General features: G+C 47.0%; 1 protein-coding gene across 1 annotated transcript in view; it reads left to right on the top strand.

The window, feature by feature from the left end:
• Positions 1-18,492, top strand: part of LOC136576110 (scavenger receptor cysteine-rich type 1 protein M130-like) — a 513,398-nt gene that overhangs the window by 68,839 nt on the left and 426,067 nt on the right. Inside the window, exon 2 of the mRNA XM_066575131.1 lies at positions 2,330-2,641. Coding sequence (XP_066431228.1) covers positions 2,533-2,641 — 109 coding nt within the window. The 5' untranslated portion in view covers positions 2,330-2,532. The remainder of the gene's footprint in view (positions 1-2,329; positions 2,642-18,492) is intronic.

The following is an 18,492-nucleotide window of genomic DNA, read 5'->3' as shown; positions in this document are numbered from 1 at the left end:
AGGCAAATCAGTGGGATGGTTACGCTGATATTGGCCGCATCACCACTCACCATTTGTTTAGACTCCTCAAAGTTTCCCAAGACCCGAAAGATGACCACTCCTCTGTGAAGAACTGTGGAGGCTGACTACCACTCCGATGCCCATGTTGCAGCTGACCAATGCCTGGTTGGAGGTTCATGGGTGAAAGCCACAGATCTGTCTGCTCTGTCAAACTTTGTAACAGCTCTTGGGCGGTGTGCCCATTGTCACCTAAGCTGAGGAGTTTCAGCATGGCCTGCTGACACCTCCCCACGGAAGTGTTGCAGCACCTCGAGCTACCGACTGAAGGCAAAGTGCTCACAGATGGTAATTGAGAGGTGGAGGAGGAGGAGGGGAGTATTTGGAGGAGGTGGCATAAAAAGCCGGAGAAACCTTGACTGAGGTAGGACCCGCAATCCTTGGTGTGGGGAGCACGTGAGCATACCCAGGGTCAGACTCGGTCCCAGTCTCCACCAGGTTAACCCAATGTGCCATCAGGAAGATGTAGTGTCCCTGCCTGCCAGCTCTTGTTCACATGTCGGTGGTTAAGTGGACCTTCCCAGTAGCCGCATTGGTGAGGGCATAGTTTATATTCTGTAACACGTGCTGGTGTAGGACGGCGTAGCGGGAAAAATAGTGGTGACTGGGGACCGAATACCGAGGGATGGCCACCGCCATGAGGTTGTGGAAAGCCTCAATTTCTACCAGCCTATATGGCAGCATCTCCAGGCTCAGTAGTTTGGAAATATGCACGTTTAGCGATTGTGCATGCGGTTGGGTGGATGCATATTTCTGCTTGCGTTCCAATGCTTGGGTTATCAACAGCTGAACGCTGCGCTGGGACACATTGGTGGAGGCAGTGGAGGTCCATGGAGTTGAAGGTGTGGGTGCAGGCCGGGAGACACTTATACCTGCGTCCTGGGAGGGGGATTTCATCTCTGTGCCAGGATGTGACACGGGGGAAGAGGCAGTGGTGTGACCCACAGGCGGTGAATGGCCTTCGTTCCACTTCGTGGAGTGCTTGGTCATCATATGCCTGAGCATGCTGGTGGTAGTCAGGTCGGTAGTGGTGGCTCCCCTGCTGATCTTGGTGTGGCACAGGTTACACACCACTGTTCGTCGGTCGTCCATGCTATCAATAAAAAACCTCCAGACCTTTGAACACCTAGCCCTCTGCACGGAGGATTGCCGTGAGTAGGTGCTGTGGGGAACAGTTGGGGGATTATTTGCTGTGGCCCTGCTTCTCCCTCTGGCCACCCCACTGCCTCTTCCAACCTGTTCTGGTGCTGCACTTACCTCCCCCTCTGAAGCCCTGTCTTCAGTAGGCTTAGCAACTTTAGCATGCTCGTTCATCTCTAATATTCAGTACACCTGGTGGTGTGAAAACGGACAGACAAATCTGCCTCACCTCAGACAATGTGGATCGCCTTACATTTATAAAAATGAACCAGGCATTTATGTCACTTGACTTCCTCACTCCCATGCCAGATTCCACTGATTAATTAGCTTACAACTTTTAAACACATATGATTAAGCTTAAATTTATATCAAAGACCATACTGTACTCTCAAGGTATTTTTACTGGTAATGGTGCTGGTGCTGCAGGCCTTCTTCTTTTGCCATTTTTCCTCCTCCTACTTCTGCCCAAATGAAAAATGTCAACATGGAAATATGAAGCTACAGCTCTCATGTTTCCCCAAGGAACAAACAGTGCCTTAAGGGTGTTGTTGCTGCTGCTGGTGATAGAATTATTATTGCTTTCCATCTCCTGCTATTGCCATTTTTGCTCCTTCCCCTCCTTATCCTAAAATGAAAATTTTCTAAAGTGCAAGAAACCTGTAGCTCTATAGTTTTCCTTGGAACAGGCACGGGCTTGGTTGCTTTGTTCACTACGCAGAATTTGTAATTTGCAAACTCTATGACATTGCTTTTAAAACAAGCAGCACACCTGCTATTACTGTTAGATATTACTATTGGTCGCTGCTCTTAGGGATTCTCTCATGAAGACTGCTGTTATAAGAAGTTGGCTCCGGCTTCTCTAGTCCATGACCATCAGCTGGGATCTCTGGGAGCCACATCTGGGGATTCTGGTGAATTGACTCCCATGTGATGCAGAATCTACCAGATCCACCAGCTGCCCCTCCTCATTCTGGCTCACAGAGAGGGACCTCGAGGACTAGTCACCCCTCTAAGATGTGCATTGTGATTAATAGGCATATGGAGAGGGGACGTCATGGTGAGACAAGCGCTGTTATACTAGTATTTCCTTATATTCAGGGATTTTTATATTCATTTCCGTTTATTTTCACAGCTCCAGTGAGACTTTATGGAGGAAACACTGAATGTGAAGGATTAGTGCAAGTGAGACATAAAGGAGAATGGTGGGGAGTGGATTATGAAATTGGCGACAGAGAAAACATTGCAAATATAGTTTGTAGAGAGCTGGGATGTAACACTGCAAATCTACAACATCTTGTGACCAGAGGGGATATATTTGTGAATGATGGCAGGTGGATGTCGTATATACTATGTACAGGAGAAGAGATGTCCTTGTCACAGTGTAAATATGGGATATACGATGGTCTATATCATTCTGGATCTCTGATGGAAGTGTTATGTTCAGGTAAGAGACGTTGCTTTTCTCTCCATACATCACACAGCGAACTGGATACAGCATCATACCTGACAACATGTACAATAACTGCACCGACAACTGCTGAGAGAATGACACTAACTAACAACCTCCAGCAGCTTCATCCAAAGATGTTTTTTATCAGCCATCAGTCTCATCATGAAGGGTTATTATACTGGTGTAATAGAGCGCTCTGTGTACATGTCTGTGTGGATGATGGGACTTATGGTTCTGGGTATTAGATATCTTGGAGCAGGTGAGATCTGCCGGTGGGAAGACTAGTACATGAGGACAGAGTTCAGCAGTACTGAGGATAAGTGGGTGTGATGGGCCTGTGATGATATAATCATGTGACCAATACATGAGGACAGAGCTCAGCAGTACTGAGGATAAGTGGGGTGATGGACCTGTAATGATATAATCATGTGACCTGTACATGAGTACAGAGCTCAGCATCAGTGAGGTTAGGTGATCGTGAAGGAGCTGTGATGATATAATCATGTGACCAGTACATGAGTACAGAGCTCAGGGGTACTGAGGATAAGTGGGGTGATGGACCTGTGATGGTATAATCATGTGACCTGTACATGAGTACAGAGCTCAGCAGTACTGAGGATAGGTGGTGGTGATGGACCTGTAATGATATAATCATGTGACCTGTGCATTAGGACAGAGCTCAGCATCAGTGAGGTTAGGTGATGGTGAAGGAGCTGTGATGATATAATCATGTGACCAGTACATGAGTACAGAGCTCAGGGGTACTGAGGATAGGTGATGGTGAAGGACCTGTGATGATATAATCATGTGACCAGTACATGTGGACAGAGCTCAGCAGTACTGAGGATAGGTGGTGGTGATGGACCTGTAATGATATAATCATGTGACCTGTGCATTAGGACAGAGCTCAGCATCAGTGAGGTTAGGTGATGGTGAAGGAGCTGTGATGATATAATCATGTGACCAGTACATGAGGACAGAGCTCAGCAGTACTGAGGATAAGTGGGGTGATGGAGCTGCCTTGAAGTCGTTGTCATTTGACACTAGGGGGAGGAGCTTTGTATTATGTGAAGTTATGAAGTCTTCCCTACAAGATGTCAGCAGTTGTGTGAGAGAAGGCAGCCAGGAGAATGTTGGAACTTGTAGTTCTGTCCTTATGTTAGAGTATGGGGAGCTGCTTGTACAGAAATTCTATAACTTTGACAACATTTGAAACAACGGGACTAGTTGGTGGTTTTTGAAGGCACAATGACTGCCGATCAGTATGTAGACAGTGATTCACCCTGTTGTCAATCCCTTCATGATAGTGTCTTCCAACAGGATAATGACCATCCGCTTAATGCAGAAATCACAAGACACGTCTTGAAAGATGTAACAACCTTGGATTAGCTTGCATGGAACCAAGGTTTATCCCCAATAGAGACGCATCATGTCATACGGCCACCAACCACATACTGTATTACAACTGACTGTACAAGTCCTGCAGGCATGGATAGACCCCAACAATATATCTGAACACTTATTGATTCAATGCCTGCGAGGATCCAAGAGTGTATAGGTGATCATGGTGGGCACCCTACTTACTGAAGCCTGTACCCAACAGGAATAAACTGCCTGATTAATTCCAATTTGCTACCATTTATTCTGGGTATGGCTCTGTCGATATCTGCCATGTTTTATGAAATTCTGCTGCACGTAACCAATGCCAGGACACAGAGGCGTAACTTGAAGCTCCTGGGCTCCAATGCAAAACCTGGAACGGGGCCCCCAGCTATAATGCTTTATTCATAGTACTGGGCTTCCTATATGTAGAAGAGAGGCCTTATGGGACCCCCAAGGCTCCTGGGCCCGGGTGCAACCGCATCCCCTGCACTCTCTATAGTTACGCCCCTGCCAGGACATGAGGAAGAGATTCATGTGAAAAAAACTGTTCTACATCTCACCACCAGAAGCAGGATTTTCAGCGCTGTAAACTGTATCATGTCAAACTGTGTGTAAAAGCATCACATGCACTGCTTGCCCCCTGCAGATTCCCCATAGACCTCTCAACAACATCTACACCAACTTCTGATTGTTGAGAGTTTTTCCTCCCATGGATGGCTGACGTATATCCGGGATAGTATTATTACCAAGTCTGGTTCAGTTACACCCAGTGTATCCCTCTCTAGACATCTCTGAATAGGGATACTGTAATTATATTCACCATGTATATATATAGGAGGTGAGAAGAATATGTAGCATACACTATATATTAGTTGTGGAGCTGGACAACTCTCTTTCCCTATGTGATTGCTGCCTGGCTATACTAGAATACATGTTCTGGGAAGTATATGAGATTTTGAACATCTTGTCCACAAGCTGCAGAAATAATCCACACAAAACCCAAGCAGAGATGGACATGCAGTGCGGAATTCCCTTCTGGAGCATTTCAATTTTATTGCAGTGTCTGCTGCAGACTTCATCCAACCCTGTGCGAGGCCGGTGACCCGGTGTACCTGTCAGTCGTTTTCTTTATCTATACTACGGATGGTCTGGACAGCTCGGACATGTGCAGTACAGATTTTCCCACCCATTGCTGGGCGATAACACGGGTAACCAGCCTTGCGGACACTGCACAAAAATAGAGCATGCTACAATTTTTTCTCCGCTAACAGAAGATCGCTAATTGACTTCTGCCTGTGTGCAGGAAAATGCTTTTTTCTTAGCCTACTATGGACGCAATTTGCTGCGGAACCCTGGGACGGATGCTCGCCCTGCATTCCGCAATGCATATATGCTCGTGTGTAGGTGGCCTTATAGTCCTGAGTACCTGCTTTTGTTGGAATGAGATAATGGTATAAACTAAAAAATAACGTAATGAAAATAAAACCTCAACTACGTTCTCCTCAGAGCCAATATATATATATTTCTGTAGTAAATCTAACAGTCTTCAGGAAACTTTTTGAAAAACTTTTTTCAAAACAGTTTTTCTCTATGTCCCTCTTCCACAAATTGGTAACTGATAGAACCCCCTGGTAACAGTAGTTGTCTGCACAATCTTTCATAATCAATTCCTCTCATTTGTCTCCTGAAGCAGCACCTTACTGTGATGTGATACAGTAGAGGCCACCATTTCAGGTCTGAGAGGAATAAGAGAAGAGGTTGATGTATATGAAGGCTGGGGGAATTGGAGATGGTAGATCCTGACTCTATACCTGGCACTGGTGGCTAGGAGTGGGAAGAGGAGGTGACTGAGCTGGAAAGGGCATAGTAAGACGTCTTATCACCAGCAGTCTCTACTTGACTAGTTAGATGCACTCCAACATATGCATCAAAGCCATCAGGGACACAGAAGACTGTTAGCCACTCCGCTGATAGGGGGACAAGATATGTGGGGATGTAGTGCAAACAGCTGCCAGTTGCCTGCCACAAAACTTGTATTACCCAAAGCAAACCTAACATTTCACTAATGTGGCATCACGGGGTACAGACAAGTGCCAGCTGAGACTTCAGCAGAGACAATTATGACAGTGAGATACATTTCTCCTTTCACCACCAGAGCCCTGAGCAACCCATAACAGCAGGTATTAGCGCCCCAGGCTAACTGATTAGGAGACTAGAGATGAGCGAACGTACTCGTCCGAGCTTGATACTCGTTCGAGCATTAGCGTGTTCGAGATGCTCGTTACTCGTAACGAGCACCACGCGATGTTCGGGTTACTTTCACTTTCATCTCTGAGACATTAGCGCGCTTTTCTGGCCAATAGAAAGACAGGGAAGGCATTACAACTTCCTCCTGTGACGTTCCAGCCCTATACCACCCCCCTGCTGTGAGTGGCTGGCGAGATCAGGTGTCACCCGAGTATATAAATCAGCCCCTCCCGCGACTCGCCGCAGATGCATTCTGATATAGAGGAGGGAAAGTGCTGCTGATGCTGTAGCTGCTATAGGGAGAGCGTTAGGAGTTATATTAGGCTTCAAGAACCCCAACGGTCCTTCTTAGGGCCACATCTGACCGTGTGCAGTACTGTGGAGGCTGCTTTTAGCAGTGTTGCACATATTATTTTTTTTTGTATATCGGGCGTGCAGACCATTGCGTCCTCAGTCTACAGTCATTGTACATAGTATAGGGCCAGTACTGGTGAGGCAGGGACAGTAAGAAAGGTGAAAGAGATATACTGTCTATATAGGCAGTGGGCTTTTTCAAACAAATTTGGGAAAAAAACTATATTTGGGCTGCCTGTGACCGTCCTCAGTGTACTGCGTGTCTGCTGGGGGTAGTAGTCCTAATTAATACGCAGCTAAGCGTTACAGCAGGCTTGCACAAAAGTGTTTCCTGGCTCTGCGGTGCCCGTTACATCACCGCCGTCATCCTGTCCACATTGAAACAGTATACATATATACGCTGCCTACAGTATCTGTCTACTGTCTCAGCTCTGCCGTTCAAAAAATAGCAGCAAAATACTTAAGGCCTACTAGTGGCGTCTAGCCACTTGACTGCTTCTGCGCTGTGAATTCCAGTAGCTCAGTCATACGCACCTACGTCTCACTGCAGGCGTGCGCAAAATTCTTTCCTGGCTCTGCTGTGCGTGCCCAAGCCCACCTGCATTAAACATCACATTACCTCAGCTGTGCTGGGCACTGCAATGGGATATATTTATGTACCACCGGTGGGTTCCAGGGAGCCACCCATGCTGTCGGTCCACACGGAGTTGTAACTGCATGTGTCCACTTCTAAAGAACCCCTGTCTGACTGGGGCATGCAGTGTGGGCCGAAGCCCACCTGCATTAAAGATGACATTACCTCAGCTGTGTTGGGCAATGCAATGGGATATATTTATGTACCGCCGGTGGCTTCCTAGGACCCACCCATGCTGTGGGTGCACACGGAGTTGTAACTGCATGTGTCCACTTATAAAGAACCCCAGTCTGACTGGGGCATGCAGTGTGGGCCGAAGCCCACCTGCATTTAATCTGACGTTAGCTCTGCTGTCCAGGGCACTGCAGTGGGATACATTTATGTACAGCGGGTGGGTTCCAGGGAGCCACCCATGCTGTAGGTGCACACGGAATTCCCATTGCGGAGTTGTACCTGCCTGTGACTATTTATAAAAAAACGCGGTCTGACTGGGGCATGCAGACACCTTGACAGAATGAATAGTGTGTGGCACATAGGTTCCCCATTGCTATGACCATGTGTGCAGCTCCTGATGGCGGTGGCACAGGATTATATTTCTCATTGCTTCTGTACAGCATTGTGGGCTATCGCCCAGCCCCTTTTAAAGAGGGTCGCTGCCTAGCCGTGCCAACCCTCTGCAGTTTGTGCCTGCGGTTCCTCCTCATGGCAGACGCACTTATAAATAGACATGAGGGTGGTGTAGCTATGAGGCCAGCGTGTGGCATGAGGGCAGCTGAAGGCTGCGCAGGGACACTTTGGTGTGCGCTGTGGACACTGGGTCGTGCGGGGGAGGGGGGGGGTTGGGCAGCATGTAACCCAGGAGAAGTGGCAGCGGAGTGTCATGCAGGCAGTCATTGTGCTTTGTTGGAGGTAGTGTGGTGCTTAGCTAAGGTATGCATTGCTAATGAGGCCCTTTCAGAAGTAAAAATTGTTGGGAGGGGGGGGGGGCCACTCTTGCCGCTATTGTGGCTTAATAGTGGGACCTGGGAACTTGAGATGCAGCCCAACATTAAGCCCCTCGCCTGCCCTATCCGTTGCTGTGTCGTTCCCATCACTTTCTTGAATTGCCCAGATTTTCACACATGAAAACCTTAGCGAGCATCGGCGATATACAAAAATGCTCCGGTCGCCCATTGACTTCAATGGGGTTCGTTACTCGAAACGAACCCTCGAGCATCGTGATAATTTCATCCCGAGTAACGAGCACCCGAGCTTTTTGGTGCTCGCTCATCTCTATAGGAGACTATTAGGACCCCAATCATTTGTATTTGCCTTACCTGATTTTTGTGACTTTTTCTCCTATTTTCACCACTATGTGCCCATGCAAGGCATTATTTGGGACCTTTTACATGGAACCTTTTACTAAGTGCTGCATATTTTGTTTCATTTTTAACTGTGGAATGCGTTCTGCGCAACTTGTCACAGAATTTCTTGAATTTTTTTAATGCCGATTGTAATTGCACAATTGCATCTCCTGGATGTTAGGAATAAGCAACAACAATTCTGCAGGACGTCCTTAATTCTGCAGCAGAAACCTTTTCCACTGAAGAACGTAATCTTGTGGTTTTGAAGTAAAATTGCTCAGACTTTACAGATGCAGATTAAGCCTCAGGGCTCCTTCATTTGCATTTTTCTTGCGCGCTTTTTTTCACGCGATTGTCAATGGGACTTTCTAATGTTAAAAATGCATCGCACAAAAATTGTAAAGCTCAAACTTGCGACGCGTTTTTAACATTAGAAAGTCCTATTGATAGAGATGAGCGAGCACACTGGTCTGAGCTTGATGCTCGTTTGAGTATTAGGGTACTCGAGATGCTCGTTACTCGAGACGAACACCACGCGGTACTCGAGTCAATTGCATTTCCTTCCTCGCATGTTTAACGCCATTTTCTTGCCAATAGACATGCGGGGAAGGCATTACCACTTCCTCCTGTGATGGCCAACCCTATCCCACCCCAAAGTATTAAGTGGCTGGGCCAATCAGGTGACCGCCGAGTACGTAAACAAGTCCCACCCGCGGCTCCCCTCAGACGCATGCTGGCAGAGGTTAGGGAAAGTGCTGCTGCTTATATAGGGAAAGTGTTAGAGTAGGATCCTGTCTTCAAGAACCCCAACGGTCCTTCTTAGGGGTACTCCTCATTGTGTGCATTACAGTTGTGGCTGGCTGGGAGCAGTAGTGCACCAATATTTTTTTTCAAGCATCTAGGCCTATGCAGGCCATTAAACCTACACTGTTCTGTGTCTGCAGTGCGTAGGCAGAGTTGAGCGAAAGAGCTGCTTATATAGGGAAAGTGTTAGAGTAGGATCCTGTCTTCATGAACCCCAATGGTCCTTCTTAGGGCTACTCTTCATAGTGTGCATTACAGTTGTGGCTGGCTGGGAGCAGTAGTGCACCAATTTCCTGGCCCACTGCAGAACAGCATTTCACAGATACCATTCAATGTGTGGGGTGAAGTTGCCGCAGTTATCAGCACAATCCACTGGCTATATAGTTTTCCGCCCCTGTGCAGACCGTCGCACAATACCCTTTCGCTGGGTGCGGTGAAGTTGCCCCTGTTATCAGCACTATGCACTGGCTGTATAGCTTTCTGCCCCTGTGCAGACCGTCGCACAATAGCCTTTCGCTGGGTGCTGTGAAGTTGCCCTGTTATCAGCACTATCCACTGGCTGTATAGCTTTCTGTCCCTGGGTAGAGCATTGCACAATACCCATTCGTTGGGTACAGTGAAGTTGCCCCTGTTATCAGCACTATGCACTGGCTTTATAGCTTTCTGTCCATGGGCAGAGCGTCGCACAATACCCTTTTCTTGGGTGCGGTGAAGTTGCCCCTGTTATCAGCACTATGCACTGGCTTTATAGCTTTCTGTCCATGGGCAGAGCGTCGCACAATACCCTTTTCTTGGGTGCGGTGAAGTTGCCGCAGTTATCAGCATTGTTCACTGGCTGTATAGCTATTTTTTTAAATATATATCTCTTTGCAGAGCATTCCAGCCCTCAGTCTGCAGTGCCGTAGGCAGAGTTGAGGGAAAGAGCTGCTTATATAGGGAAAGTTTTACAGTCGTGATCCTCTGTACAAGAACCCCGGCCGTCCTTTTTTAGGGCAACTTCTCACCGTGTGCATTATAGTTGTGGCTGCTGGGAGCAGAAGTGCATCAATTTTTTTTATTATGCATGTAGGTCTGTTCCCAGCCTTTCACTTATAGCGTTCTCAGCCTGCAGTGCATTACACCGAGGTCTCACCGTGAAACAGCACTCTAATATTTCCTAGGCCACTGCAAAGTATTTCAGCTATAGCGTTCTCAGCCTGCAATGCATTACACCGAGGTCTCACCGTGAAACAGCACTCTAATATTTCCTAGGCCACTGCAAAGTATTTCAGCTATAGCGTTCTCAGCCTGCAGTGCACTACGCAGAGTTTAGGGACAGAGCTCCCTTTATTGGGAAAGTTTTACAGTCGCGATCCTCTGTACAAAAACCCCAACCGACCTTTTTAGGGCAACTTCTCACCGTGCTCATTATAGTTGTGGCTGGCTAGGAGTTGTAGTGCAGCAAATTTTTTTATTACGCATGTAGGCCTGTTCCCAGCCTTTCGCTTATAGCGTTCTCAGTCTGCAGTGCATTACACCGAGGTCTCACCGTGAAACAGCACTCTAATATTTTGTAGGCTACTGCAAAGTATTTCAGCTTGTCCACCACGGACACTGCCACCCTGAGGACCCTGCAATGTCAGTTTCAGCTGCCAGTGCACCGACTGCTGTGCGACGTGCCCACGCGCTGGAATTCTACACTGCACATGTTGGCCAGGCTGTACGAGCAGCATAGAGCAATAGTGGAATGCCAGCTGCAACATGGGCGGCAGAGTGGTAGTCAGCCTCCGCAACTCTTTTCTGAGGAGTGGGCATGGATGGCAGACATCTGCCAGGTCCTCGGAAACTTTGAGGAGTCTACCCATCATTAGTGTTACCATCCTGCTGCTTTGACTGCTGAGAAGTTCGCTGCTAAGCATAAAGGCCGATGCTTTGTGGTTGGAGCAGGAGATGGGGGAGGACAGTATGTCGCTTGATAGCCAGACCACAGTCATGTCTATATCTCAGCGCGTTTTGGAGGAGGAGGGGGAGGGGGAGAAGATGGAGGAGGGGGAAGAGACAGCTGGGCACACTGCAGAGGGTACCCATTTTGCTTGCCTCTCATCTGTTCAGTGTGTATGGGCTGAGGAGGAGGAGGATGACTTTCAGCGATGTGTTGCATACTGGGACCCTGGCACACATGGCTGACTTCATGTTAGGCTGCCTTTCCTGTGACCCTCGCATTAGACGCATTCTGGGTACAAGAGTGATGCAATACCACAGGGCGCTGGTGGAAAAAGTAATGCAACAGTTCCCATCCGACAGCGCTAGTGGCAGAAGACGCAGTTCAGAGTGCCAAGTAGCAGTGTAGGCGTGGGGATCAGGCAGCATGTCCAGGTAGGGGAACACTTTCCAAGGCCTTTGCCAGCTTTATGGCTTCCCAGCAAGACTCTATCACTACTCCCCAGTCAAGGCTAAGTCGGAGGGAGCACTGTAAAAAGACGGTGAGGGAGTACATAGCCGATCGTACCACCGTCCTCCATGATGCCTCTGCTCCACACAACTATTGGGTGTCAAAGCTGGACACGTGGCACGAACTTGCGCTGTAGGCCCTGGAGGTGCTCGCCTGTCCTGCCGCTGCCGTCTTGTCAGAGACGGTGTTAAGTGCAGCTGGGGGGATCATCACGGATACCCGTACCCGCCTGTCAACTGCCAGCGCTGACATGCTTACACTTATAAAGATGAACAAAGGCTGGATTTCCCCAGACTTCTCTATTCCACCGATAGAATGCAGTGGAACCTAATGATTCTTTTCGCTGCAACAGGAGAAAAATGCATCCTCTATCACCACAAAAAAGGGGGGAATTAGCTTTGTCAATCACTCTTGGATATTATTATTCCTCCTCCTCCTCCTCCTCCTCCTAAAACAGCATGTCATCACGCTGAAGTGCCAATTTGTCTGCGGACCAAAAGGCTCTGTTTAAAAGTTTTTTTTACCATTTTTAAAAGTTTCAAATGTTCTTATACTTTAACTGAAACCAATTTTTTCAGAGGGCTGCCTCAAGGGTCTGATACAAATTAAGCAACAGCGAGCTGTATCTTTTAAAAAATGTTTATGGGTTTCACCTGCCCTCTCAGTTGAGCAATTTTTCAAGGGTGCACTTGTAATCTTGTACACCAATTTTTCTGGCCCTCGCCTATACTGTTATCTAACTAATTTTTCTCGCCTTCGCCTACACTTTTGGTAACCACATTTTTTCAGGTGTTCGCCTATACTCTTGCTACAGAAATGTTACAGGGGTCTGTCTATATTTTTCCTACAGAAATGTTACTGGGGTCCGCTTATACACTTGCTACAGAAATGTTACAGGGGTCTGCCTATACTTCTGCTACGGAAATGTTACTGCGGTCTGCCTAAACTCTTGCTACTAAAAGCTTTGAGGGGTTCGTCTATACTCTTGCTACAGAAGTGTTACAGGGGTCCCCTTATACTCTTGCTACAGAAATGTTACAGGGGTCCCCTTATACTTCTGCTACAGGAATGTTACTGGAGTCCGCCTATACACTTGCTACTGAAAGGTTTGAGGGGTTCGCATATACTCTAGCTACAGAAATGTTACAGGGGTCCGCCTATACTTCTGCTACAGAAATGTTACAGGGGTCCGCCTATACTCTTGCAACAAAAATGTTACTGGGGTCGGCCTATACACTTGCTACTGAATGGTTTGAGGGGTTCACCTGTACTCTTGCTACAGAAATAAAGGAGGGATGATCCGCGCCACCCAACATGAATGGATGTTGTAAATACAGGAATAAAGTAAATTGAACTCACCTGGTGCTCAGCGCGAACCCCGTATATGAACTGGGTGCCCCGCCTGTATCGGAGGTCCTAGTTCACCTGTAACTGGTACTTGGTATCCTGTATAGATTCTATAGGGTCTTATCAGCCGCAGAAAAAAATGATGCCCCAAAATGATGAGCCAGGGTGAGTTTTGGCGATGGTAAGAACTAAAGTGGGAAGTCCGATCTTAATGAGGTGCAGCGAAATAATGGATCCAGGGATTCCAGACTGAAAGGAAACTCTCTCTGTTTGCTGTTTCCCAAGCTACTAGTTCCTCAAATCTGTAGATCTGGGAGACTTTGTCTCTCCAGAGGTCTAGAGTGGGGGTTGATTTTTCCCTCCAAAGGAGTGGGATGATTAGTTTAGCCGCTGACAGGAGTATCGTCGGCAGGTGCTTCTTCGAGGTGTGAACTGTGGGGTGGGTTTCCATAAGAGGACCTCTTCTGGGGTAAAAGTGTATGAAGTTTTGCATATTTTATTTATTTGGTTGGTAATTTTCTCCCAGAATGGTTTTATAGCAGGGCATTGCCACCAAATATGTAGGATAGAGCCCCTATCGGCATCACACCTCCAGCAGCTATTGTTTGGCGAGAGGTTTGCTTTGTATAGGTAGTCAGGTGTTTTGTACCATCTGGTTAGGATTTTAAACGAGTTTTCCTGAATCCGGACGCATCTGGAAAATCCATGCGAATTGCTGAGGACTTTCTGGGTCTCTTTCTTGTTTAGGGAAATTTTTAACTCGTTTTCCCATTCTCTGATATACCAAGGTTTATCTGGGGCTTGGTTGAGGAGCAGGCTCTTATACAAGAGAGTCATGTTTTTCTTTGGAAGTGGTATAAAGGATACGTAAGCCTCATACCAGAGGGGGTCTCTTATTCTGATTGTTTGAAATCTTTTGATAGAGTTATATAGATCTAGGCTCTCTATGAAATTGACTGGTTTGTCTGGAATTAATATTTTGATTTGAGATGGATTAGTAAGACGGCAATTTTTTACTATCTCGGCTATAGTTGTTGAGCTGAGGAGTGTCCAGGCTCCGGTCACCTCCTTCGGTTTGTTTGCTAATATTGCCAGGATTAGGGAGGCTGGAGTCATTGGGGCTATTTTTGCTAAGGGATCTTTATCGTGCCGTAAGGAGCGGACTACTTTAATAGTACCTCTCGTGGTTGGGCTTAGATTTGAGAGAGTGTTTGTGAGAGGGCCGGGTGACCAGAGATGGTATTGATCTTTGGGCTGCAAAGCGTATTTTTCGAGTTTTGTGTCTGGTGGATTTTTATCTAGGTTAGCTAATGATAGCCATCTGGCTAAGTGAATGGCCTTCTAGTAGAGTAGGACGTTGGGAAGGTTAAAGCCCCCTTGCGCTCTTTTCTGGCTTAGATAAGTAAGAGCTAGGCGGGATTTGCGTTTATTCCAAATGAAATGATTAAAAGCTTGGTTTAGTTTGGTAAATAAACTCATTGGTATTTCTATTGGTACTGTCTGTAGAGTGTAGAGGATATAGGGGAGGATGTAGGTGGAGATTAAGTTTTTTCCTGCCTATCCATGAGAGGTATGGAACTTTTAATTGCTGAAGTTTAGTGTGTACTTTCTTAAGGAGAGGGACATAGTTGGCTTTAAAAAGAAAGGCAATATGATACCTAGATGTTTTAGGCCTGAGGAGGGCCATATAATGGGATGTTGTTTTTTGAATGAGTTTTATAGTGTTTGGGGCTGTGATGTTTAGGGCTTCAGATTTACTATAATTTACTTTAAAATTTGAGATTTTCCCGAAAAGTTCAAAAATTTCTAAGCTTTTGGCAGAGTGCTTTTTTGGGATTGGACATTAAGATCAGAAGATCGTCTGCGAATGCAGCTGTGGTGTGGGTGTTGTTCCCTACCTTTAGTTCTCTAATGTCTTGGTTTTGTCTGATCTTCTGTAGTAGAGTTTCCATAACTAATATGAAGAGGGTTGGTGACAGTGGGCAACCCTGCCTAGTACCGTTATTAATAGGGAAGGAGTTTGATATTGAGCCATTTACCCAGATTCTGGCTGATGGTTTAGAATATAAAGATAGTATCGCCTTTATGAATTGTGCAGGGAAGCCAAATTTAGTCAATGTTTGGGTCATGAAAGTCCATGGAATTTGGTTTTTGTTGGGGGCGTAAATATTTGCAAGTGAAATATTTTTGTGCGCTATGGTGCCTTTTAGAAACAGAAATCTGCCGTAAGGATCTGTTTTCGTGAGGGTTATATTAAAGAGGATGTTATTTCCAATTGCTATAGAGACCCCTCTCGAGGCTGAGGTGTGGGTGCTGTGATACCATTTATTGTATCGAAAAGTGGGGAGTTTGGGTAGGTGGTTGTGTCTGAGGTGTGTTTTCTGTAGGAACACTATTTCAGACTTCAATTTTTTAAGTATAGAGAAGATCTGGCTTCGTTTTTGAGGGGTGTTCATTCCTCTTACATTAAAGGAAATACAGTTAAGTTCTGCCATTGAATTTGTAAGAAAGGAGGGTAATGTTAAGTGAAACTCTAGGCATCATCGCATTTGATTGGTAAGTCATCTCGTCAAAACAGAACATGTGAACAGGGCTCACTATGTTTAGTAGTGAGCAAACAGATTGAAATGAGCTTGGGTGTGTCTGAGACCCAGGGAAAATGTCGGCCTCAGTCCAACTACCGCATAGTGTGCGGAGCTGGCGGACCCGTTGGGTCTCCCCAACACAGCCGTGCGTGTGGGGGTTTAGAGCAAGCATGTCTCACAAGGGTGGGGTAATTGGGCGAGCCGCCCAGACCTCAAGGATCTTTGAGCAGTAGTAATCTGGTTATGCAGTGTGTGTGGGGGGGGGGAGGGAGTGAGGGAGCTAAGGTTAAGTCGCAGTGGCTCTCAGTGCGGTAGGTATCTAGCACTACCCGCCTCCTGCGCAGTCTCCGGCCCGCCCGGAGGAGCAATTGGAGGAGGAAGCAGGAGTGTGTGTGTGGGGGGGTGCACGCCACTCGGAGGAGAGCGGCCCCAGTCCCGTCCCACATAGTAACCACAAAGTATGGCATATTTGGATGTAACAGCTTCTCTCTGACATCTCCTATGTGTCCTTGTAAGCACTCGTGGTGGGTCTCCTAAAGTGTCCAGTGTGTAACATGTAAGGTATATTTACTCTATCCAAACAGGAGAGGGCCCCCTAGGTGTCAGAAGGCTGTCTGCCGGAGGCTGCGTCCATCTCCCCACCTAGCCCCAGGGGTTCATCTCAAACGGGAGACAATATGGGCCGGTTGTGGGGGGGGGGAGCAGAGGGGAGAGAGCAGTCTCTCAAATGAGATAAAAGCCTGAACAATTTAACGGCATCTAAATATAAGAGTAACAGTGAAGGAGGTATCCACTCATGAGTCCCAGATAGGTGAATTCAACCAAGTCCCGGCATGTTGGAGTCCACACTAAATTTTGTGCATTAATGGGAAGGAACAGAGTTCACCGGCGGGGGGAAGACAAAGTAGGAGAAAGAAAGACCACTGTTCGAATACGCCAATTGTAGGTCAGTCGTCGGCTTGTCTTTGCGTTTTTTTACACTTTGTAGTGAGCTTCCATCCATCTGCTTTCGTCAGCTGTGGTATCTGGTGTTGCAGCTGGACCGGAAGCCACGAAGGGATGTCGATTGGTGGAATCTCTAGTTTTTGCCAAGCTTCTTTAAGGTCTTCCGGCGATCTGATGGAGATCTGTTGTCCCTCTTTGAAGGTGGCCAGACCAAAGGGGAAGAGCCATTTTATTGGGAGTTTTTTTGCTCTCATGGCATCTGTTACGGGCTTTAGAATTCGTCTCTTTGCCAGTGTGCTTGGAGCAAGATCTTGGAAGAGGAGGATCTTGGAGTTTTCTAGGAGGACACTCTGGGCCTCTCGTGCTTTATGGAGAATGGTTGAAGTGTCCACATAACTGAGGAGGCCACAAATTACATCCCTTGGTGGGTCTGTGGATGAGGGTTTAGGGCGTAGCGCTCTATGGATGCTTTCTATTTTTATGTCTTTTGCGTGTTCTTCTCCAAGAAGGGTCTGGAAAATCTGTAAGGCTGTGGATTCGAGTTCTTCTCTGGCAATGGACTCGGGGATTCCTCTGAAGCGGATATTTTTGCGTCTGCTTCTATTTTCTTGGTCCTCGAGTAGTAGCATAGCCTGATTTAGCTGGTGTTGTTGTGCTGTTAGGTTGGCCTGCAGCGCAGCGCTGTGGAGGAAAATATCTTGCTGAGTGTTTTCTAATTCTTCGACTCTGCACCCTATGTGTTTCACCTCAGTTTTGATATCGGCTAACTCCTTAAGAACAGGCGAGATAGCCTGTGTTAGGAATTGTTTGAAGAAGGCTTTTGAGACTACTCCTTGATCTTGGTCTTCCTTGTGATCTGAGGTAATCGAAGCAGTGTCTGCATCGGAGTCCTCTATATCTAGGTCTGGCTGTGCGTTAATTATGGCTTTATTTTTCTGTGCAGCTGGAGAGCTGTGTTTTTTCTTGAGATACTTATCCATCTCGTTTTGGTTCTTGTTTAGTCTTGGGGTTCCCGTCTGGTCTCTACTCCTCTCTCTGTTGGTCTTGACCATTTTTATGCTTGGTATTTAATCTTGAAGATAAGAGGGGTCTGTGCTGAGGTCTTGTGGAGGCTCGCCCTGCATTAGTTTAAGTTATGCATATTGATATAGCATTGTTTCCCAGTCGAGGGTGCTTGGTTTAGATCGTAATTTTCACCCCTTATTTTGTGGGGTGGGTTTCTGATGTGCACCCCTCGGCGGGGCTAGGGAAGGGGGCCGACTGCTGTCGAATCTTGTGTTTTTAAAGCTATAACTCCCAACCCGTGGGGGGGAGGGATCTGAGCTTTATAAGTAGGTGAGTAAGACACGCTTGTCCTCAGCGGCTTACGTGCCGCGATTTTTCTTTTGTGGCCTCTTAATGGTAGTAAAGTAGTAGTGTCACAGGCTCCTCAGCCTAATGGCAATTTTCTTTATTGTTCTGGGCTGTATCTTTATGCAGTTGTAAGGGAAGGGTGCAGGTTTCAGGCTGCAGTTTATGAGGGGGGGGGGTAGCTGTGGATGTTTGTGGAGGTTTGTTGCAGGCACCTAGTCAGAGTCCACCAGACTGCAGGGGGTTAATAAGAGGCCCTGCTGTGTGAGCTTTCCCGCTGTAAAGAGCGGTTAATATGGCGGCTGCTGCTTAGTGAGGTCTCCTGTCGGCACTCAGAGGTGTTTGGAGTGGCGACTGGGGTCTCCTGAGAGATGTTGTGTACTCACAACGTGTGGTATGATGTTGCTGCGCCGCCGCTGGTT

This window comes from Eleutherodactylus coqui, chromosome 8 (genome assembly GCF_035609145.1).
Source record: "Eleutherodactylus coqui strain aEleCoq1 chromosome 8, aEleCoq1.hap1, whole genome shotgun sequence".
NCBI lineage: Eukaryota > Metazoa > Chordata > Amphibia > Anura > Eleutherodactylidae > Eleutherodactylus > Eleutherodactylus coqui.
This window is presented reverse-complemented; position numbering and strand designations above follow the sequence as displayed.